This window comes from Denticeps clupeoides, chromosome 4 (assembly GCF_900700375.1).
Source record: "Denticeps clupeoides chromosome 4, fDenClu1.1, whole genome shotgun sequence".
NCBI classification, from domain to species: domain Eukaryota; kingdom Metazoa; phylum Chordata; class Actinopteri; order Clupeiformes; family Denticipitidae; genus Denticeps; species Denticeps clupeoides.
Window position 1 is genome coordinate 34,315,552 of NC_041710.1, and position 19,039 is coordinate 34,334,590.

The 19,039-nt window shown below is 40.7% G+C and overlaps 1 protein-coding gene and 1 non-coding gene across 4 annotated transcripts; one reads left to right on the forward strand and one right to left on the reverse strand.

Moving 5' to 3' along the window:
- Window positions 1–726: 726 nt before the first annotated feature.
- trnar-acg (transfer RNA arginine (anticodon ACG)) lies at window positions 727–799 on the reverse strand. The gene has a single exon. It is a non-coding gene; the product is annotated as a tRNA-Arg (tRNA).
- A 54-nt stretch (window positions 800–853) lies between these two features.
- Window positions 854–18,732, forward strand: sacm1lb (SAC1 like phosphatidylinositide phosphatase b). 3 transcript variants are annotated; one of them, XM_028977502.1, is made up of 20 exons: window positions 854–929; window positions 1,907–2,004; window positions 2,146–2,220; window positions 2,561–2,688; window positions 8,427–8,576; window positions 8,720–8,779; window positions 9,333–9,366; window positions 11,074–11,175; window positions 11,313–11,398; window positions 13,157–13,243; window positions 13,328–13,396; window positions 13,470–13,549; window positions 13,624–13,722; window positions 14,113–14,251; window positions 14,590–14,659; window positions 14,766–14,838; window positions 14,922–15,015; window positions 16,384–16,476; window positions 16,562–16,619; window positions 16,928–18,732. In XM_028977502.1, the coding sequence occupies exons 1-20, from the start codon at window positions 901–903 to the stop codon at window positions 17,062–17,064; spliced, it is 1,761 nt and encodes a 586-aa protein (XP_028833335.1). In that variant the 5' UTR covers window positions 854–900; the 3' UTR covers window positions 17,065–18,732. The 3 variants fall into 3 exon arrangements, with proteins under 3 accessions (XP_028833335.1, XP_028833336.1, XP_028833337.1); XM_028977503.1 differs by lacking the exon at window positions 854–929 and adding an exon at window positions 937–1,060; XM_028977504.1 differs by lacking the exon at window positions 854–929 and adding an exon at window positions 1,091–1,109.
- Window positions 18,733–19,039: the final 307 nt, after the last annotated feature.

The window sequence follows — 19,039 nt, forward strand, 5'->3', positions numbered from 1 at the left end:
TATATAATTTATAATGTATATACATATATAAACTGAACTTTGAATGTCTGGGTTATGATAATCTGCCTTGTATTTCATTGGAATTAGTAATAATTTTACATTGCGAGAGGTAACCATGCTTCAGTTTTTTAAATACATTGAAATTAAATGATGCTCCACATTTTTTCAGTTTCATTTTACAGAGAATCGCCCTTTAGCTATTTTATCATATATTTTATCTTTCCTTTGCTTACAGCTCCAGTTGGAAGAATTTGTGCTACTCCAGTTAGGCTGTGCGTCAGCTGCATCACTTTGGTCCGTTCCATCCAATGATTGGCACTTGCACATTTCTCAAACTGATGGTAAAAAATCACGTTTGAAGAACAAATGCTTCACGTTATAATGTGATTTGTTGGTGTGAAGTAGAATGGTAAAATTATTTATTCTCAAAAAGGTTCGTAGTGTGGGGAAAATACATTTTTATTTACTATACAAAATTAAAAGGTACATCGTCTATATATATTTCGGACGGACAACGTCGTTAGCGCAGTACATTACATGTCAATCTAGAAAACTGAAAGTCGGGAGTTCGATCCTCACGAGGAAGTTCTTTTAGTCTGATACTGCAATCAATGCTGTGCATAAAATTATTTTCTATTTGGTAGGTTTACGGTTTGTGGACTTTGTTGTGATGCGAGGTAGACAGATGTAACGTAACAATTAATTAGATAACTTTTGAAAAAGAGCCGAGCCAGCCAGGAGTCGAACCTAGAATCTTCTGATCCGTAGTCAGACGCGTTATCCATTGCGCCACTGGCCCATATAATGACTCGTTCTGACAAGGTTTATTTTTAGCGTCTATGTCATGCGTGCGCACTTTTATGACGTCATTGGTGATGCTGGCAGGCTGCTGATATAAAAATGGCGACCGCCTACGAGAGCTTTAACCTGTAAGTAGTTGTCCTTTGTTTTTAATGTACAGTGTTTATAGCGTTTCAGGGCACCGCGAGATGGACTGTTGGGGTTATGACCCATGGATTATCTGGAATAATTTGGAATAAATTCCGCTTCTCCGAAGCAGGTCTGCCTTGCCTAGGAAGACATAGCTGAGCCGAACTGCACCGAAGTCGGTGCGAAATGTTTAGACCTGCAATAACAATACAAATGTAGAAATACTTGGCGAAATAATCGATATTTTGTTGTCGCATACGGATGCAATATGTAATTTAAGGTTGGTGGAATTTATGAGATTTTTGCTTTAACGCTGCAGGCCACCGTTTTACCAATTATGTATTATCAACTCACACCAATTAAGAAGTGTGCTTTAAAAATTAAAGTGACCACTATTAATGGTAAATAATATATAAATCTTGCTATTTTTAAAAAGTTGCAATAAATTTGAGCAGAAATAGATTTTATTGAGCTAGTCAATAAATGCTGAAATACATGTTGTGTATTTGGGTTTGCTGCAGTTACTGCAGGGCCTGATAGATAAACTTTTTCATGGTGTAGCCCCATCCATGACACTGACCAGTCTGCAAACCACACAACATTCCTGCTTCAGTGGAACCAACCAATCAGAAAACAACTTCCCAGTGTGCGTGTGTGTGTGTGTGTGTATATATATATATATATATATATAATTTTTTTTACTAAACTGATCAATCGGCACACAGCTAGAAGTCCATATTAAGTAAAATTTGGTAGGGGGGGTGGAAGAGGGGGTTTGCATATACGACGATTGCCCACTATGAGATTAGATAAGGAGTATTCCTATTCCTTATAAATCCAAATTCATTATAGTTCTTGTCATGTAGCCTGCATTTTGTTAACTGCAGGTTTGTTTTTTTTATTATTTTATTCATGAGTGTAGTTGCTCAGTGCTTATTTCTGATAAATGTTACAATGGTGCTTTCTTTGTCTTTAGGCACACAACCCCTGAAAGATTTTATGTTGAGGCCTGTGATGATGGAGCAAATGATGTCCTCATCATTGACAGAGTGTCTACAGAGATGACCCTCACTGGTATGTGACGAGTTACCTTTGCTAGTAATATCAGTGTGTATGCTATTCTGGGTGCAATTTCAAGGTTACTTTGTCATTTAGTAACACTAAACATCACAAACATGCTTGGTTTTCGATCTCCACCTTTTGCTCCATGTGCAGTAAGGAAAGAGATCTCACCATCAGCTGTGACCAGACCAATATGTGGCATCATGGGAACAATTCATCTGGTAGCAGGTATGATGTTTTTTTTCTTCCTCAAATCATCAATCACTAATTAGAGATTTTTTCTTTTTGTTATCAAATTACATTTAATAACCTGTAAGAGAAATTAAATTGTACTTTTTAAACTACTTCAAAAAGTCATTTGTGAGGGCCATGCTTGGATTTTTTTGTGTGTGTGTGATTCTATTTTTTTTTACTTTTCCTAATTGCTATGGATACTTCCCACTGTTTTCATTCTTTAACTTTAGAACTTTTAACATTCATTAATATGGCTGGGGGGAAAAAGTGTTTCTTCATAGTGTTTTTTAATTCTACTAGCCTGGTTTGGTTGAATAAATATCTCTGTCTTCAGGAATGTACATCATCGTGGTCACAAAGAAGCGCAAAGTGGGAGACCTGCTGGGTCATGTGGTGTGGAAAGCTGTGGAGTTCGATGTCATCTCTTACCAAAAGACAGTTCTGCACCTTACTGATGGTCAGGTTGGTGTGCTCATTTAATATCTCTCAACTAGTATCAGTGTTTTTTTTCATAAATGAAGTTCTTTTAAGAATCTATTTTTTTTTCATTTTTCAAAGACTAGTGTTTTAAGTGCAATCAGGATCATCTGTGCAGGCAGTTTGTCAGGTGCACCGGGGCAGTGGTAGCCTAGCGATTAAGGAAGTGGCCCTGTAATCAGAAGGTTGCCGGGTCAAATCCTTATCTGCCAACGTGCCACTGAGCAAAGCACCTTCCCTAGTGAAACCCAACCATACCCATTTACGCGGGCTTGGGACCAGCACCGAGATCACACTGTCATATGCATCCCAAGGGCCTGGATTGTGCTCACACTATTTGGTTTGTAGCCCTAACCCCAAGGTCATTTAAAAATGGTAAGAAGGGTGGTCGTAGCCTAGTGGGTAAGACACTCGCCTGTGAACCAGGAGACCCAGGTCTCTTAAATCCCACTTACTACCATGTCCCTGGGCAAGACACTTAACCTTAAGTTGCTCCAGGGGGAAACTGTCCCTGTAACTACTGATTGTAAGTCGCTCTGGATAAGGGCGTCTGATAAATGCTGTAAATGTAAAATGTAATAAAATCACTCAATATTAGAGGAAACACAGCAGAGGCCTGTTCTTTATGACTGTAGCTAAAGAGCCCAGTTCTTGATAAGACAAACTTTTGAGAGTGGACACATGGAGATGATAAGAGAAGTAGGTGAGTGACTTTTCTGATGCCTGGTAAATCAACAACAACAACATTTATTTCTTATATAGCCCAAAATCACATACAGTATGTCTCAATGGGCATTGACAAGCCCTACAGTTGATACCCCCCACACTTGACCCTTCTGCACACAAGGAAAAACTCCACAGAAAAAAAAGAAAGGAAGAAACCTTGGGAAGGAGTGATACAGAGAGGGACCCCCTTCCAGGGTAGAGTGAGCTGCAAATGGTGTCAGTGCAGGGCTGGTGATGATTTGTACAATATAATAATAAGTCCTACAGTTGTCCAGAATTCCAGAATGTAGTCCAGTGTTATGGTCCATAATGATGCTACTGGTCCACTTGAAGATCCCTGAAGCTGTAGTGGTAACGGTGGTGGTGGCGGCTGTGGTGACCCTCTGGTTCGTTTCATGCTATGTCCTCATTTAGCAGTTGTCAGGAACCAGGATTTATTTGCTGGTCTCTTCACTGGGGTCTGCCAGTAGTCTGGGTGCTTGATTCTGTGTCTCAGAGAAAACAAACAGAAGCAGCGGCAGACGGTGGCATCGTACGACTGATACTGAAATATGTGGTGATAGTAGTATATTGGTGCTACAGTGGCCCGGTACCCTAACTAGGGTGAATTTAACTTTGTCTATGTCTAACAGGGGGACTCTGTGATAAACTGGACTTTATAATTGGCACTGTGTCGAAGTGAAGTGAAATGAGTTTCTAGCCAGATAAAACAGATACTGTGAGAGAATGTGTCTGAGTCCCGGACACTTACAGGCAAGCCGTTCCACAACTGCGGTGCTCTATAGGAGAAGGATCTGCTTCCAGCTGTGAGCGAGACCATTTAGAGCTTTATAGGTCAAAAGTAGGATTTTGTAGTCAATCCTAAATTTAATGGGTAACCAGTGCAGTGATTGTAAGACTGGGTTGATGTGGTCAAATTTCCTAGTTCTAATTTGAACTCTGGCTGCAGCATTCTGAACTAGCTGGAGTTTACTTATGCACCTACTAGAGCATCCAGACAGTAATGCATTACAGTGATCTAACCTTGATGTAATAAATGCATGGACCAACTTTTCTGCATCATGCATTGAAATGATATTTCTTATTTTCACAATATTTCTAAGGTGAAAGAATGCTACGTGTGAATTGAATGAGAGACTTGCATCAATGATGACTCCTAGATCCTTTACTTCAATACTTGGTGAAATAGAAAGGCTATCCAGGGTTATGATGTAGTCAGCCAGCTTAACCACAAGAGCTCATGAAGGTGGTCACACGCTCGATCTTGTGTTGACCTTCGGTTTAAATATAGAAGATATAGTTACTCTTCCGCAATCTGAAATGATCTCAGATCATTTCCTCATCGCTTTTAAAATATGTCTCAGACACAACAAACTCAATCCCCCTCATTATAGAGACAAACGGACAATTACATCAAGTATGACACAGAGGTTTATTAATACCTTACCAGATTTATCAACGCTGATAAACTCACCGTCAAACCCCGCTGAACTTGACCAAGTGACCAAATGTCTAGAATTAACACTGCGTAGTACGTTAGATATAGTCGCTCCCCTCAAAAGGAAGATAGTAAGAGAAAAAAAACTTAATTCCTTGGTATAATGATCACACGCGCTCGCTTAAGAAGACCGCCCGGAAATTAGAACGCAAATGGCGTCAAAGTAAATTAAACATATTCCGAATAGCTTGGAAGGAGAGCCTACTTAACTATAAGAAGGCTCTTAGCACGGCTCGATCGACGTATCCATCCTTGTTAATAGACAAAAACAAATATAAAAAAAAAAACAAATATTTAAAACTATAGCCAAACTAACCAGGAATAAGACAGAAACGGATGCGACCACTCAATATCATCATAGTAGCGATGATTTTATGAATTAATTTAATACTAAAATTGTCGCGAATAGAGAGAAGATTAAAAGCACAACAAATAGCTCCGCCGATGTTTACATGGAAAATAATCTTCTAATAGATGACCACCGATTAGAACGATTCAACCTTATTAAAGAGCATGAATTAATTAATTTAATCTCATCGTCAAATCAATGTACTTGTGCTTTGAATCCGATTCCAACAAGGTTCCTTAAGCAAATAGCACCCGATATTAGGGCTGCACGATTTGGGGAAAAAGACATATTTCGATTACTGAGATCAATATTGTGATATGCGATTGCGATATGATAAAAATTGTTAACTCGTCGCTTAGCACTGACCACGTACCAAGTTCGTTCAAGGTAGCAGTCATTAGACCCCTGATTAAAAAGCCGGATCTTGATCGAAGTCAGCTTTCAAATTATAGACTGATATCAAACCTTCCGTTTATATCAAAAATCTTGGAAAAAGTCGTAGCCCAGCAGCTGAGCGCATACCTAGACTGTAACAATATCCATGAAGTATATCAATCGGGATTTAGACCTCATCGTAGCACTGAGACAGCGCTGGTTAAAGTGGTTAATGACCTGCTGTTGGCATCTGATCAGGGACGCATCTCGCTGCTTGTCCTGCTTGATCTGAGTGCAGTGTTTGACACTATCGATCACGCTATTCTCCTTGCCAGGTTAGAGAATGCTATTGGGATTAAGGGAACAGCCCTTGAATGGTTCAGATCATATTTGACCAACCGATATCAGTTTGTGGACATCAATGGTGTTTCGTCTTCACATAGTAAAGTAGAGTTTGGGGTTCCACAAGGTTCTGTCATAGGTCCGTTACTTTTTTCCCTATACATGTTACCTTTAGGTGACGTCATCCGCAAACACGGTATTAGCTTTCATTGCTACGCTGACGACACACAGCTGTATCTGTCAGGATTGCCAGATCAGAGGCAGCAGCTGAACAATATAGAGAATTGTCTGAAGGACATTAGGCAGTGGATGCTCACCAACTTTCTCCTGTTAAACCCTGACAAGACAGAAGTGCTTGTACTTGGGCCTCAAGCAGCCAGGCATAAACTGGCTGACTACACAATAACCCTGGATAGCCTTTCTATCTCACCGAGTATTGAAGTGAAGGATCTAGGTGTCATCATTGATGCAGGTCTCTCATTCAGTTCGCACGTAGATAATGTCACTAGAATAGCATTCTTTCACCTTAGAAATATTGCGAAAATAAGAAATATATCATTTCAATGCATGATGCAGAAAAGTTGGTCCATGCATTTATTACATCAAGGTTAGATTACTGCAACGCATTAAACTCCAGTAAACTCCAGCTAGTACAGAATGCTGCAGCCAGAGTTCTAACTAGAACTAGGAAATTTGACCACATCACCCCAGTCTTACAATCACTGCACCCATCAAATTTAGGATTGACTACAAAATCCTACTTTTGACCTATAAAGCTCTAAATGGTCTCGCCCCGCAATACCTGAGTGAACTTTTGGTTCTTTACGAACCGCCACGCCCCCTTTGATTAATGAGTGCGGGGTCACTACTGGTACCAAAAGTGCAGAAGGTCACAGCTGGGAGCAGATCCTTCTTCTATAGATCTCCGCAGTTGTGGAACGGCTTGCCTGTCAGTGTCCGGGACTCAGACACAGTCTCAGTGTTTAAATCCAATCTCAAAACCTATCTGTTTTCTCTAGCTTTTTGTTAAAATCCTAGACCCTCATTTCACTTCACTTTGACGCAGTGTCAATTATAAAGTCCAGTTTGTCACAGAGTCCCCATATTAGACACAAGCTCTGGCTCCAGGAAAACAAAGGGTTTTATTCGCTGGTGCCGGTATCCTCACGTTTCTAACTATAGAGTCGGCAATGACTAGAGCCAGTCGTTTGTTAGACCCAGCGGATGCCTCGCGGAGGGGGGGAGAAGCGGTTCTGAACGTGAACCGGTGTGCAGTGTCCAGGTGGTGGGGGAGCTTGGCGGGTCGCCACGGAAGCTCGCTGCTGTCCGGAGGGCGCTACTGGTACTGGCGCCCGGCTGACTGGGCTGGTGCGCGTCCGGAACTAGAAAAGAGTCAATTAAGACTTCTGTTTCCCTAATTAAATATAAATTTCGGATGCGCTCCTCAAGCTCGGCTATTTTCTCCGTCATTTCAACTAGTCTCCTACACTTCCCACAGGTGAAATCCTCACTACTGACGGAGTTCGTCAAGCTGTACATCTCACATAATGCTCATGGGATTAGCGAAGGAGCCAAAATTTACGTTTTGGTGAATTAGCGTGATTCATTCAGAGGTAATTCAGGAAGTCCTTGGACGTAATACTAGCTCGCGCCAAACACACCAAACAGTGCAGCATCGGAAACCAGAAACCACACTGGTATAAACATTCCAGAGACAGTAGGGCTCTATAGTAGAAATTAGTAGAATTGGGCACTGACTGGGCCTTTCAGAGAAATGCTGAAAATGCAACTGATTACTTGAATGAGTGAACAAATCTCAAGAGCAATAATATTAACAGTAATACATATACAAATAAAACCAATATCAGCCCCAAACTCTTCACATTTTTAGGTTAATGAAGTTCTATCTGCTTTGGATACATTTCAGACTGTGCTTAATCCAAATCTGTCAATCAAGTGATTGAAACACTGCGGCACAGCACACGGTGACACAACGAGATGTGTCCTCTGTGTATAATCATCACTCTTAGTGAGCTCCCTTGAAATGTGCGTGGGTAGCAGTGCACCTTGGTGTTTTATGATTTGAACCAGCAACCTTCCGATTACGAGCCCATTTCCTTATGTGCTAGGCCACCACTGCCCTAATTAATGGGGCCTTGCAGTAGTAATGTGTACATAATGCATTTAATGTCAAAGTACACTGGTATGAGGCTCAACATTTTTCATCGGTTGTGCTGTCCACAAGCTCTACCTCCTTTTTAAAACCTTGATGATTCCCCGCCAAGGCGATTTAAATCAGAATCAGAAAATTTCCCGAAGGAAATTGTGACACATTAGCATTTTAAATATTTTTGGCTTGCCTTATGTCAATTGATTCTGCCTTAGGGTTTGTACCCAGTAGATTTTATTCTCTTGTGTTTTGTGTCCTTTTAGATGCAAGACAATAAGACCTTCCTATCCATGATAAACAGTGTGCTGAACACAGATGGCTTTTACTTCGCCACAGATTATGATCTGACACACACACTGCAGCGCCTGGCCAACACCAGCCCAGAGTTTCAGGAGATGAGTCTCTTGGAACGGGTAAGAGGAAAGGACCTATACAGTAGTAATTCCTGAACTTTGTTAGGATGCAGTGAGAGAGAGATGTGTACAGGTTGCTTGTCTGTAACAACTGCCTGTATCTCACTGTTTAATCCTCATCAGTAACTTTGTACGGTTTCCAGGCTGACCAGAGGTTTGTGTGGAATGGACACCTGCTGAGAGACTTCACAGCTCAGCCAGAGGTAGGGACCAATCCATCCAGCTTTACACCACAGGCCTTCGTCTTATTGATTCAAGCTTCCATCATCTCACAACCACCTCTTTTAACTACTGGTTCCAAGCAGGGTCTGGGGACCCATGATAGTCTTATTAGAGAATTCCTTGAGGAATTATTAGGAATTTTCTTATATTAAGTGTAATGCAAAATGTATAAATTATAATGGGAATTATCACAATTTAAATGTAGCCTTAAAACAAATGATGTAGAATCCAAGGAGAATGTATTTTTTAAATTAACTTTATACATACACACTGACAGGTTCAGCCCTTGGCATCATGTGTTTTTAAACAGAAATGAATTAACAATGGACGTACCTCATTTTATAATCGATGAAAAGACAGTGTAGTTTAAAGCTAGATTAAACATAGTGGTGAGTGATAGTTGTAGTGAGTGAGAGTTACTGTAAAACACAAAAAGTGTGTGGTGTAAATTTGTTACTTTTATCTGTGGGTTTATCTGTGACCATGTATTTTCATTGGATTGAACACTCTTGTTTTTTTCCCCCATTTCTACAGCTGCACAAGTTTGTCTACCCTGTAGTCCATGGCTGTATCCTTCATCCGCTGATTCAGACTAGCCTTCTGATTCATTAAGCATGTGTTGCACCACCAGTATATTTTCTAGGTGGGGCTGGTATCCAGCACAGATCCATGGTCTTGATTGACATGGAAACGCATCTTACTGTGGCCTTGACACAAATACTGGTTTTCACAAAGTTTGCTGCTTCTGTGTTTCTGTGGTGTACTGAAGTATAATTTAAGTTTCAAAGGCTTTTATTGACAATTACATCAAGTTTATGCAAAGAGTCAATAATTGCAGTGTTGGAAACCCATTCCTTGGATTAAGGTCTGGGGAGTTTCCTGGCCACTAACCCAAAATTTCAATGTTTTGTTCCCTGAGCCACTTAGTTATCACTGTGGCCTTATATCATGGTGTTAGATCATGCTGGAGAAGGTATTGTTTTTCAACAAACTGTTCACGGATGGTTGGGAGATGTTGCTGTTGGAGGATGTTTTGGTACCATTCTTTAAACATGGCTGTGTTCATAGGCAAAGTTGTGAGTTAGCCCACTCCCTTGGATGAGAAGCACATGAATGATCTCAGGATGTTTTACTGTTGGCACGAGATAGGACTGATGGTAACGCTCCTGTTTTCTTCTCCGGATAATTTTTTTTCCAGATGCCCCAAGCAATCGGAAAGGGGCTTCAACAGAGAAAATTACTTAACCCCAGTCCTCAGCAGTCTTCCTGTACTTTTGCATAATATCAGTCTGTCCTTGCTGTTTTTCTTGGAGAGAAGTGTCTTCTTTGCTGCCGTTCTTGACACCAGGCCATCCTCCAAAAATCTTCACCTGCAGATGCACTCACACCTGCCTGCTGAGCAAGCTCTGCACTGGTGGCACCCCAATCCCACAGCTGAATCATCTTTAGGAGATGGTCGTGGTGCTTGCTGAACTTTCTTGGGCACCCTGAAGCCTTCTTCACAACGCTTGAACCTCTCTCCTTGAAGTTTTGATGATCCAATAAATGGTTGATCTATTTGCAGTCTTAGTAGCAGCAATATCCTTGCCTGTGAAGCCCTTTTTATACAACGCAATGATGACTGTGCATGTTTCCTTGCAGGTAACCACGGTTGACAGAGGAAGCATCCAGTCTGCTATTCTAACTCAGTCAGCATGACTGAATGATATCCAGCTTTGTGCTCCTCAACACTCTCACTTGTGTTAATGTGAGGATCACTAAAATGATCTCAGCAGGCCCAGCCTCAGCAGGCTGAAATGTCATGTAAATATTTTTTGTAATTAAGTTCATTTTCATGGCAGAGAGGGAATTTACAGCATTTATCAGACGCCCTTGTCCAGAGCGACTTAAAATCGGTAGTTACAGGGTCAGTCCCCCTGGAGCAACATATGGTTAAGTGTCTTGCTCAGGGACACAATGGTAGTAGGTGGGATTTGAATCTGGGTCTTCTGGTTCATAGGTGAGTGTGGGCTACTACCACCCTCAACATTCTGGAGTATATGCAAATTGAACATATTTGCATCAAACAAACCAGTGTTTGTCATTCTCAAAACGTTTGGTCACAACTGTATACAGCATTGAAATATAATAGATAATTTTATTTAACTAATGGCCTGGGCCTGACACAGTTTCTTGTTCTAAATTCTAAATCCTGGGCACCTTAAGAGATAAACAATTATTCAGCAGTCACTTTGGAAGCTGATAAGTTTGATCCTTGACATATTTTCTTGCATAGTTATTGCTATGAAGTCCTGCTGCATCAATGGCAAGATGTTTGACTGGAACCTGATCTCCAGAAGGAGCTGCTTTAGAGCAGGAGTACGCTACTATGTCAGAGGTGACTTGTTTGGTTTTATTGATAAATGTAATTTTGAGTGCCATGATTATGTGATATGAACTATGGGGATGTACCTGAACCTGGAAGTGTCTGCTCCTTTTCTATTTTTTTTTTATTGTTCTTTGTCACTCACTTAGGGATTGACTCTGAGGGACATGCTGCTAACTTTGTGGAAACGGAACAGATAATCCAGTACAATGGAGCAAAAGCATCATTTGTGCAGGTATGCTATGTACATTCACCATCATCCCCCCAATCCCACACACACACACTCTTACATACTTGTACTCAATTGCTTGAACTTGCAGCTTCAGACCATTTTTTTGCACTGGTTGCAGTGCTGCACCCTTAGGTGCACCAACACTAAAGTTAGGTGCACCAAATTTTGGACTGGATTGCATTTAACAATGCAGATTTACAGGTTCCCTTTTTTTTCTTCTCTTCTTCCATATGGACAATATTGACATGTAAATGATTAACTAACAAACTCTTTAACATAAAGTTATTTATTTGAAACCCAATTCTACAAGAATTGGGTTTAAAATAATTATTGTATAATTAACTGTTGGTGTTTAAATTTCAGCTGAAATTTAAGCAAGATAACCTTGAAAATGTTTGTTTAAAAATGTACAAATGACTCGTAACGCATGTGAATGTTGCTACAGTCATTTTGGCTGACATTATGTTATTTTTTTGTGATGCTTTTACCTTCTGCTTCTGTCCACTTTCTGCCGTGACAAGTGCAATTTCCCACTTGTGGGACTAATAAAGGTTTATCTTATCTTATTCATTGCCACAATAATGTCTGGTTCAGACTTTTAAAAAGATGTAACTGTTGGGCTTGGGTCTAACATTTAAGGCCTGATTGAAGCTCTAATCCATGGCTACATCCACTCTGTCCTTCTGACAAGTACAGGCTACCAGGGGCAGTGGTGGCCTAGCGGGTAAGGAAGCGGACCCATAATCAGAAGGTTGCTGGTTTCCGAACCACCAAGGTGCCACTGATCAAAACACCATCCCCACACACTGCACACTGTCTGTGTTTTGAACCATGGATACCTTTCCCCCGAATGACTTTCCCTGATCGCCCGATCATTTTTTTTAGTTGCACCATTGAGAAATTAGGTCAAATTGGTTACACTCTAGAGCGCTGACTTTTTATTATTCTTCTGGTGCTGTTTTTCTCTGTGTTCACAACTACCTGAGCTCATTGAACAACAAAGTTTTGAAAGCTTGTTAAGGCCTGTGTTTTTAAGTAATTGCTGTGCATGTTCTGGGTGAAAGGACTCATTTAGTTCATTTAATTTAATGAGCTGTGTGGAAGGAGCCAACAAAGGTGTTAGAAGGAAATTTCCAGGAACATGCAAGTTGCAGTAGGCTGTTGCAGGGTGACTGCCAGGACCCAGAAGGTTGTCAGAAGTTAAAGGTCCATAATAAACACCTGTAACAGGAGGATCTCTATTGTTCTATTTCATTGTCTTTTATTCCCTCTTCCTCAGTGACCCGCTGGTAACTTTCCATTTCTTTTGCGACAGGTCTTGTTTCAGGTATAGGTTTTCAGGCTATTGCAGAGGCAGTTTCTAATTAACCTTATTAAAGTGAATTTTATCAGAAAACATTCTACACCATATGAAATGGTATAAGGGGGGAGGAAATATACTAGGTCCAATATTTGAGACTTTTGCCTCATTCTGTCTTCAACAAGTAAAATCACTGTGTCCAGAAAAATTGTGTAACGAAGTGTAGGCTAGAATGAAGTTGAAGTAAAGGAAGTATGAGGAGCAGATGAATACACTGTTGCTTTTATTTCATAAAGGAATTGTGTGACTGATCATTCTCATTAATGTGGACTCATTGAATAAACAAAGTAAAAAATAAAATGCGGATTAATGGAATTTTGGAATTGTATACACTTTTGAAAATACATAGGAACCCTTTAAACAAGCTGTTGCTTTCTCATTTTTTTACTCTGCTCATTCAGACTCGAGGTTCCATTCCTTTTTACTGGTCCCAGAGGCCCAATCTAAAATACAAACCCAAACCACAGATCAGTAAAAGTTTCAACCATGTAAGTCTGAACTTTTGAAGAAGTTCTTTGCCTCTCTGCTGTTAATTGTTATTACATACTTTTGTCCTCATTTCTCCTTGACAGCTGGATGGTTTTCAAAGACATTTTGATTCGCAGATAATCACATATGGGAAGCAAATCATTCTAAACCTGGTAAGTGTTACATGGTACTTCATGTTATGAAGAGCTGTGATAAACTGTGGGGTTCTCTGCTGTTCTTGATCAGGTGAATCAGAAAGGCTCAGAGAAGCCCTTGGAACAAGCCTTTGCCAAAATGGTGTCCAGCCTGGGAAATGGCATGGTAAAGTAAGTGGATTGTCTTACAGTGCAACTGGGTTTCTGCCTTTTCCATATTGAAAAGTATATATGTGCATCTGCAGATACATTGCGTTTGACTTCCATAAAGAGTGCAGCAGGATGCGGTGGCACCGCCTGCAGGTTCTGGTGGACATGGTGGCGCAGACACAGGATGATTTTGGGTGAGAGGAGGAATTTTGTACTCTGTCTATTCATTTGTAGATATATTATATATCCTAGTGTGTAACACACTCACCTATAAACCAGAAGACCATAAAGTCACAGGTTCAAACCCCGCTTACTTCATTGTGTCTGTGAGCAAGACCCTTAACCCTAAGTTGCTATTGGGGGACTGTCCCTGTATACTGATTTTAAGGTTCTGTGGATTAGGCCGTATGATGTCACAAATGCTAATTTTATGATATTGGTGGGTGCAATTTGTATGCACTTTGCAGACATTACATATATAAATACATACTTATCCAATATGTTCATTCAACTTATCCAGTAAATCAGTTGATGAGTGGTAAAAAGATGCTACCCTAATAAGAAAATTTATGGTCTTTGAGCAGCTACTTCCTGGTGGATGCAGACGGCACAGTGCAGGGACAGCAGGAGGGGACATTCCGGAGTAACTGTATGGATTGCCTAGACCGCACCAATGTCATCCAGAGCCTGTTGGCCCGGCACTCCCTACAGTCACAATTAGAGGTGACTACCAATTGTGAATAGAACTGGGAAATGTAACCTAAAAATTGCATCAAGAAAATATTTACTCAGTATAACACAAATTTTATGAAACAAAATGCTTAATTCATAATATTATATTGATTACACATCACAGCTGGAAAACAACTTATTCTAAGGCTTCTGTGCCCAATAGTTATAACACCAGCATTTCACACTCTTTAATAGTTCATAAACCAGATTCATAATTTTTGAAAACAAAACTACTGTTTTAGGTGCCATGTGAAGCAAATTATTTATTTTTTCCTCATTGAAAAGCCACATGCAGTTCCTATGATTATACATTTTTCATTTACCTGTAGAGAATGGGAGTCTTGCACCTGGGTCAGAGAATTGAGGATCAGATGGACTTTGAGAAGGTCTACAAGAATGGTAAGACCATCCATCTCTATTAACCATCCACAGTCCACAGTCTTATTTTGCATTTCATTACAGACATGCCAATTCACCAATCACATTATATAAATTTATTCAACAGCATGGGCAGATAATGCAAATGCCTGTGCCAAACAGTATGCTGGCACAGGGGCACTGAAGACTGATTTCACACGGTCAGTCGTGCTTATAATATACTCATGAAATACCACACATTTCACATGTTGGGTCTTTAAACCTATTTCTTTCTCACCTGCAGCACAGGAAAGAGGACCCACGTGGGTCTGCTGATGGACGGCTGGAACTCTATGATCAGATACTACAAGAACAACTTCTCAGATGGTTTCAGACAAGTGTGTGCCGTCATGGGAGTGGTAGTAAGGCTAGTGACATTGTTCATCAAATTAAACAATGTCATGTGCCTGATCCCCCTCATACTCTTATTGTGCCTATGATGCTTCAGGGATAGAACTGTGTGTTTCAAATGTAAATACACTGTTCAGAAAAATTAAGGGAAAATAAAAATGACATCCTAGATATAAATGAATGATATATTCTTTATAAATACTTTTTTTTTTTTTTTTTACATAGTTCAATGTGCCAATAACAAAATCACACAAATCAAATGATGGATAAATTGGATGGAAATGGAATCACACTCAAAATTTAAGTGTAAAAACACACTACAGGCTGAGCCAACTTTGATGGAAAGTCCTTAAAACAAGTCAAAATGAGACTCCTCCCAGACCTGGACTAAAGCATCTGCCAACTGTGGTGCAATGTGGCATTGGTGGATGTAGTGAGACATAATGTCCTAGATGTGCTCAGTTGGATTCAGGTCTGGGGAATGGGCGGACCAGTCCATAGCATAAATTCCTCCGTCTTGCAGGAACTGTTGACACACTCCAGCCACATGTACTGGCCTGACATGATGTCCTAGATGTGCTCAATTGGATTCAGGTCTGGGCAACGGGCAGGCCAGTTCATAGCATCAATGCTGGAACAACTTGCAGGGACTGCTAACACACTCCAGCCACATGTTCTGGCCTGTCCCCTGGTAGCGCCTCCATGCTCAGGACTACTATGCTGACAGATGGGTGGTAGTAGCCTAGTGGGTAACACACTCGCCTATGAACCAGAAGACCCGGGTTCAAATCCCACTTACTACCATTGTGTCCCTGAGCAAGACACTTAACCCTAATTTGCTCCAGGGGGGGACTGTCCCTGTAACTACTGATTGTAATTCGCTCTGGATAAGGGCGTCTGATAAATGCTGTAAATGTAAATGTAGATACAGCTAACCTTCTTGCTACAGCTCATATTGATGTGCCATCCTGGATGTGCTGCAATATTTGAGCCACTTGGGTGGGGTTGTAAACTTAGTCTCATGCTACCACTACAGTGAAAGCACTGCTAGCTTTTAAAAGTGTCCAAAACATCAACCACAAGGCATAGGAACTAAGAAGTGGTCTGTGGTCACCAACTGCAGATCCACACCTTTATTTGGGATGACTTGCTAATTGCATGTGAGATTGATTGTTAATTAGTGTTGCTTCCTACTTAGGAAGCAACACTAATTAACAATCAATCTCACATGGCTGTTTGATTTCACAGAAGTGTGATTGACTTGGAGATACATTGTGTTGTTTAAGTGTTCCCTTTATTTTTTTGAGCAGTGTTTATTTTCTATTTCTTTTTGTCTATTATAACTTCTCCTATAGGACTCTCTTGATTTGTTCCTGGGTAATTATGCTGTGGATGAGGCAGATTTGAACACACCACTCCATGAGCCCAAAGACTGGAAGTTCCTTACGGTGAGTGATGCATGTAGTCTGTTCATATATGCTATTTATGTAGGACTGTATTTAATGGCTTAAATCCTCTGTTTTTTCTATCCAGTTGCCAATTATCATGGTTGTGGCTTTCTCCATGTGCATCATCTGCCTGCTCATGGCCGGTAGGAATGTCATTCCAGTGTGTTAAAGCCTTTGATTTGTTCCCCTCATGCCTGTAGAGGTTGCCCATGCTATTTCCTCATGTCTGCAGAGGTTAGCTTATTCATTCAGCTGACCTGAATGATCCTGAATCTTTCATTCTCCCATTGGAGGTTTATTATAGTTACTTATAGTTTTAATAGAAGAATCAGTGCAGTTACCATGCAACATGGGATCATGGATATTGTGTTCTCTTCTTACAAGGGTGTTGTGGTTGTTTTGTGTGTGTTGGGTTGCTGATTGAATGATAAAGTCTTGCTCTGACCCAAAGGGGACACCTGGACCGAGACGTTGGCCTACGTGCTGTTCTGGGGAACAGCCAGCGTGGTGACAGCCGGCGTTATTCTCTTCAATGGCCGGGACTTTGTGGATGCGCCAAAGCTGGTGCAGAAGGAGAAGATGGACTGAATGTGTGTGTGTGGAAAGCAGCTGGGTCCCGCCGACATCTTTGCTTCCACCACGCCATCTTCATCCTCCTCTTCTTCCTCATTTCCCAGAATGCGGCAGGCCTGGAGTCTGTACTGAGCTTAGACAGGGAGTGAAATTGGGGTAAAGGAGATGCGAATCAAGACGGTCAAAGGAAGACGAGACAAATGAGAGGAAGGGGCCGGAGTGGGACCATTTAGGATGGGGTCGTGTGTCAGACAGGGACTGACTAGATGAGGGTGACCTCAGAGTGCTGCTGTCCACACAGATCTCTTCAATGTCTCACACACACCGCACACACACACACACACACACACACACACACACACACACACTAAACCAAGTGAGTAACAATACAAAATTCTTTACAGCACACTGCTACTTCACCCTTACTTCACTTCTGCTGTCTGTGACTTCCTGTGTCTCTGTTTCTCTTTGTTTAGGCTTATTATTGGCTTCGAAAAGTTTGTCTACGCTAATGGAATTTTGCCCAAATGTGTCAATGTGGTCCATCATTCAGCTGTTCCACAACCTTTAGTTTTTCTCTCTTCTCTGCCTGTCTGTACACCTGCCTTTGTCTTGCTTTTCTGGCTGATGCGGTGAGGCCACTCTAGCCCCTGGCCTCCGTTTAGCCAAATCTTGTCAATGCCCAAAGCCCATCACTGCTGCACTGGAAACATGCGAGGTGTGATGGTCTTCACACACGCATTGTGGCAGCTTTCAGCAGTGTAGGCCACTGTGCCAGTTTCTGTGTCTGCCATGCACGCGTTAATTAAAGTGGCTTCTGTGGTTTCTTTTCTGCTATGCATAATAATTTGTTATGATTGCCTTGATTTTTTCTTCCTTTAATTCTAAATAACTGAATTTGTGCAATTATATAACAAATGACTGCTAACCTGGGGATGAGATTGGAGAGGGACCAGGGTCTTGTTCTTCTGATGCATAGGGGTTATTGAGTTGAAGCTCCCTCTGTAGTCCTGGGGGTCCTTCTCCCTGCTTAGCATTGCCAACCCCAAATGAGGGACCCATGTCTTGCAGAGTTTTTCCATGCTTTTTTTTATTGGCTGACCAGGCTGTGATTGGAATATGGAACTGGAGCTGCCCCGGGAAGGACAAATCTAAATCACCCATATTTCGGTTTGCAACCCTACCTCTGCTGCATGTGGGAACATCATTCACCACTGAACTGTGCCACACATTTCAGTTCTGTCTTGCCCCCTCTCCCCCTTAATATTTTTTCTTCTGTTCTTCAGTTTCTGCTCAAATCTGTTCATTTTCTTTTACTGTCTGCCTTATGATTATAGTGTGTCTGTTACTATAGAGCAGGGTATTCTTTTCTTAAAATTCAAAGACTGGAAAACAAATGGAGCTTCAGTTGCATTTCAGCCTGAGAGGTCCAAATGAAACATCATGTGTTATATCAATAACACAGTGTGGGTTATTGAAAAAGATAAATATATATATATATATATAAAAACATGTAATCCAACCTCTACAGTGCTGTGCAATATCTGATTAGCTATGATGTCAATCTTAATTATTATTTATATAAGAATAAAGTTATCGTTATAGATTATATTGAGCTACTTACATTTGGAAACATAGCGTTACTGATTTCCGCTTCATGTATTAAAATCAACACTATCACAATGGTTCGTGTTCTTTCCTTCATGCTGCACATTGCTGTTTTTTTTTTTTTTTTTTGTAAACTGGATATGGGGTACTAACAGAGGAAGGTATAAAAGTTTAGAATGATGCCCTTCTAACAATGGTGATATATGTACAAATATGTAATTATTTCAGTGTACTGAAAATGCTCAAAAATCCATAATTCTTGCTAGATATGTACCCACACTTCACTGTCTACAGGAATAGTTTTTAAGGACCTTGATGACTCAGCAGTTTTCATGTTTCATTAAGATTTCAATTATTTAAAATACACCTGTAATTGGATTTA

What these genes read in the sequence shown, in the direction of transcription:
- sacm1lb (XM_028977502.1), top strand. Translation starts at nt 901, where the DNA reads ATGGCGACCGCCTACGAGAGCTTTAACCT. An exon ending in AGTACGCTACTATGTCAGAG is followed by an intron (nt 11,176 to 11,312) that starts GTGACTTGTTTG and finishes TCACTCACTTAG; the next exon opens with GGATTGACTCTGAGGGACAT. An exon ending in TGAGAAGGTCTACAAGAATG is followed by an intron (nt 14,660 to 14,765) that starts GTAAGACCATCC and finishes TTTATTCAACAG; the next exon opens with CATGGGCAGATAATGCAAAT.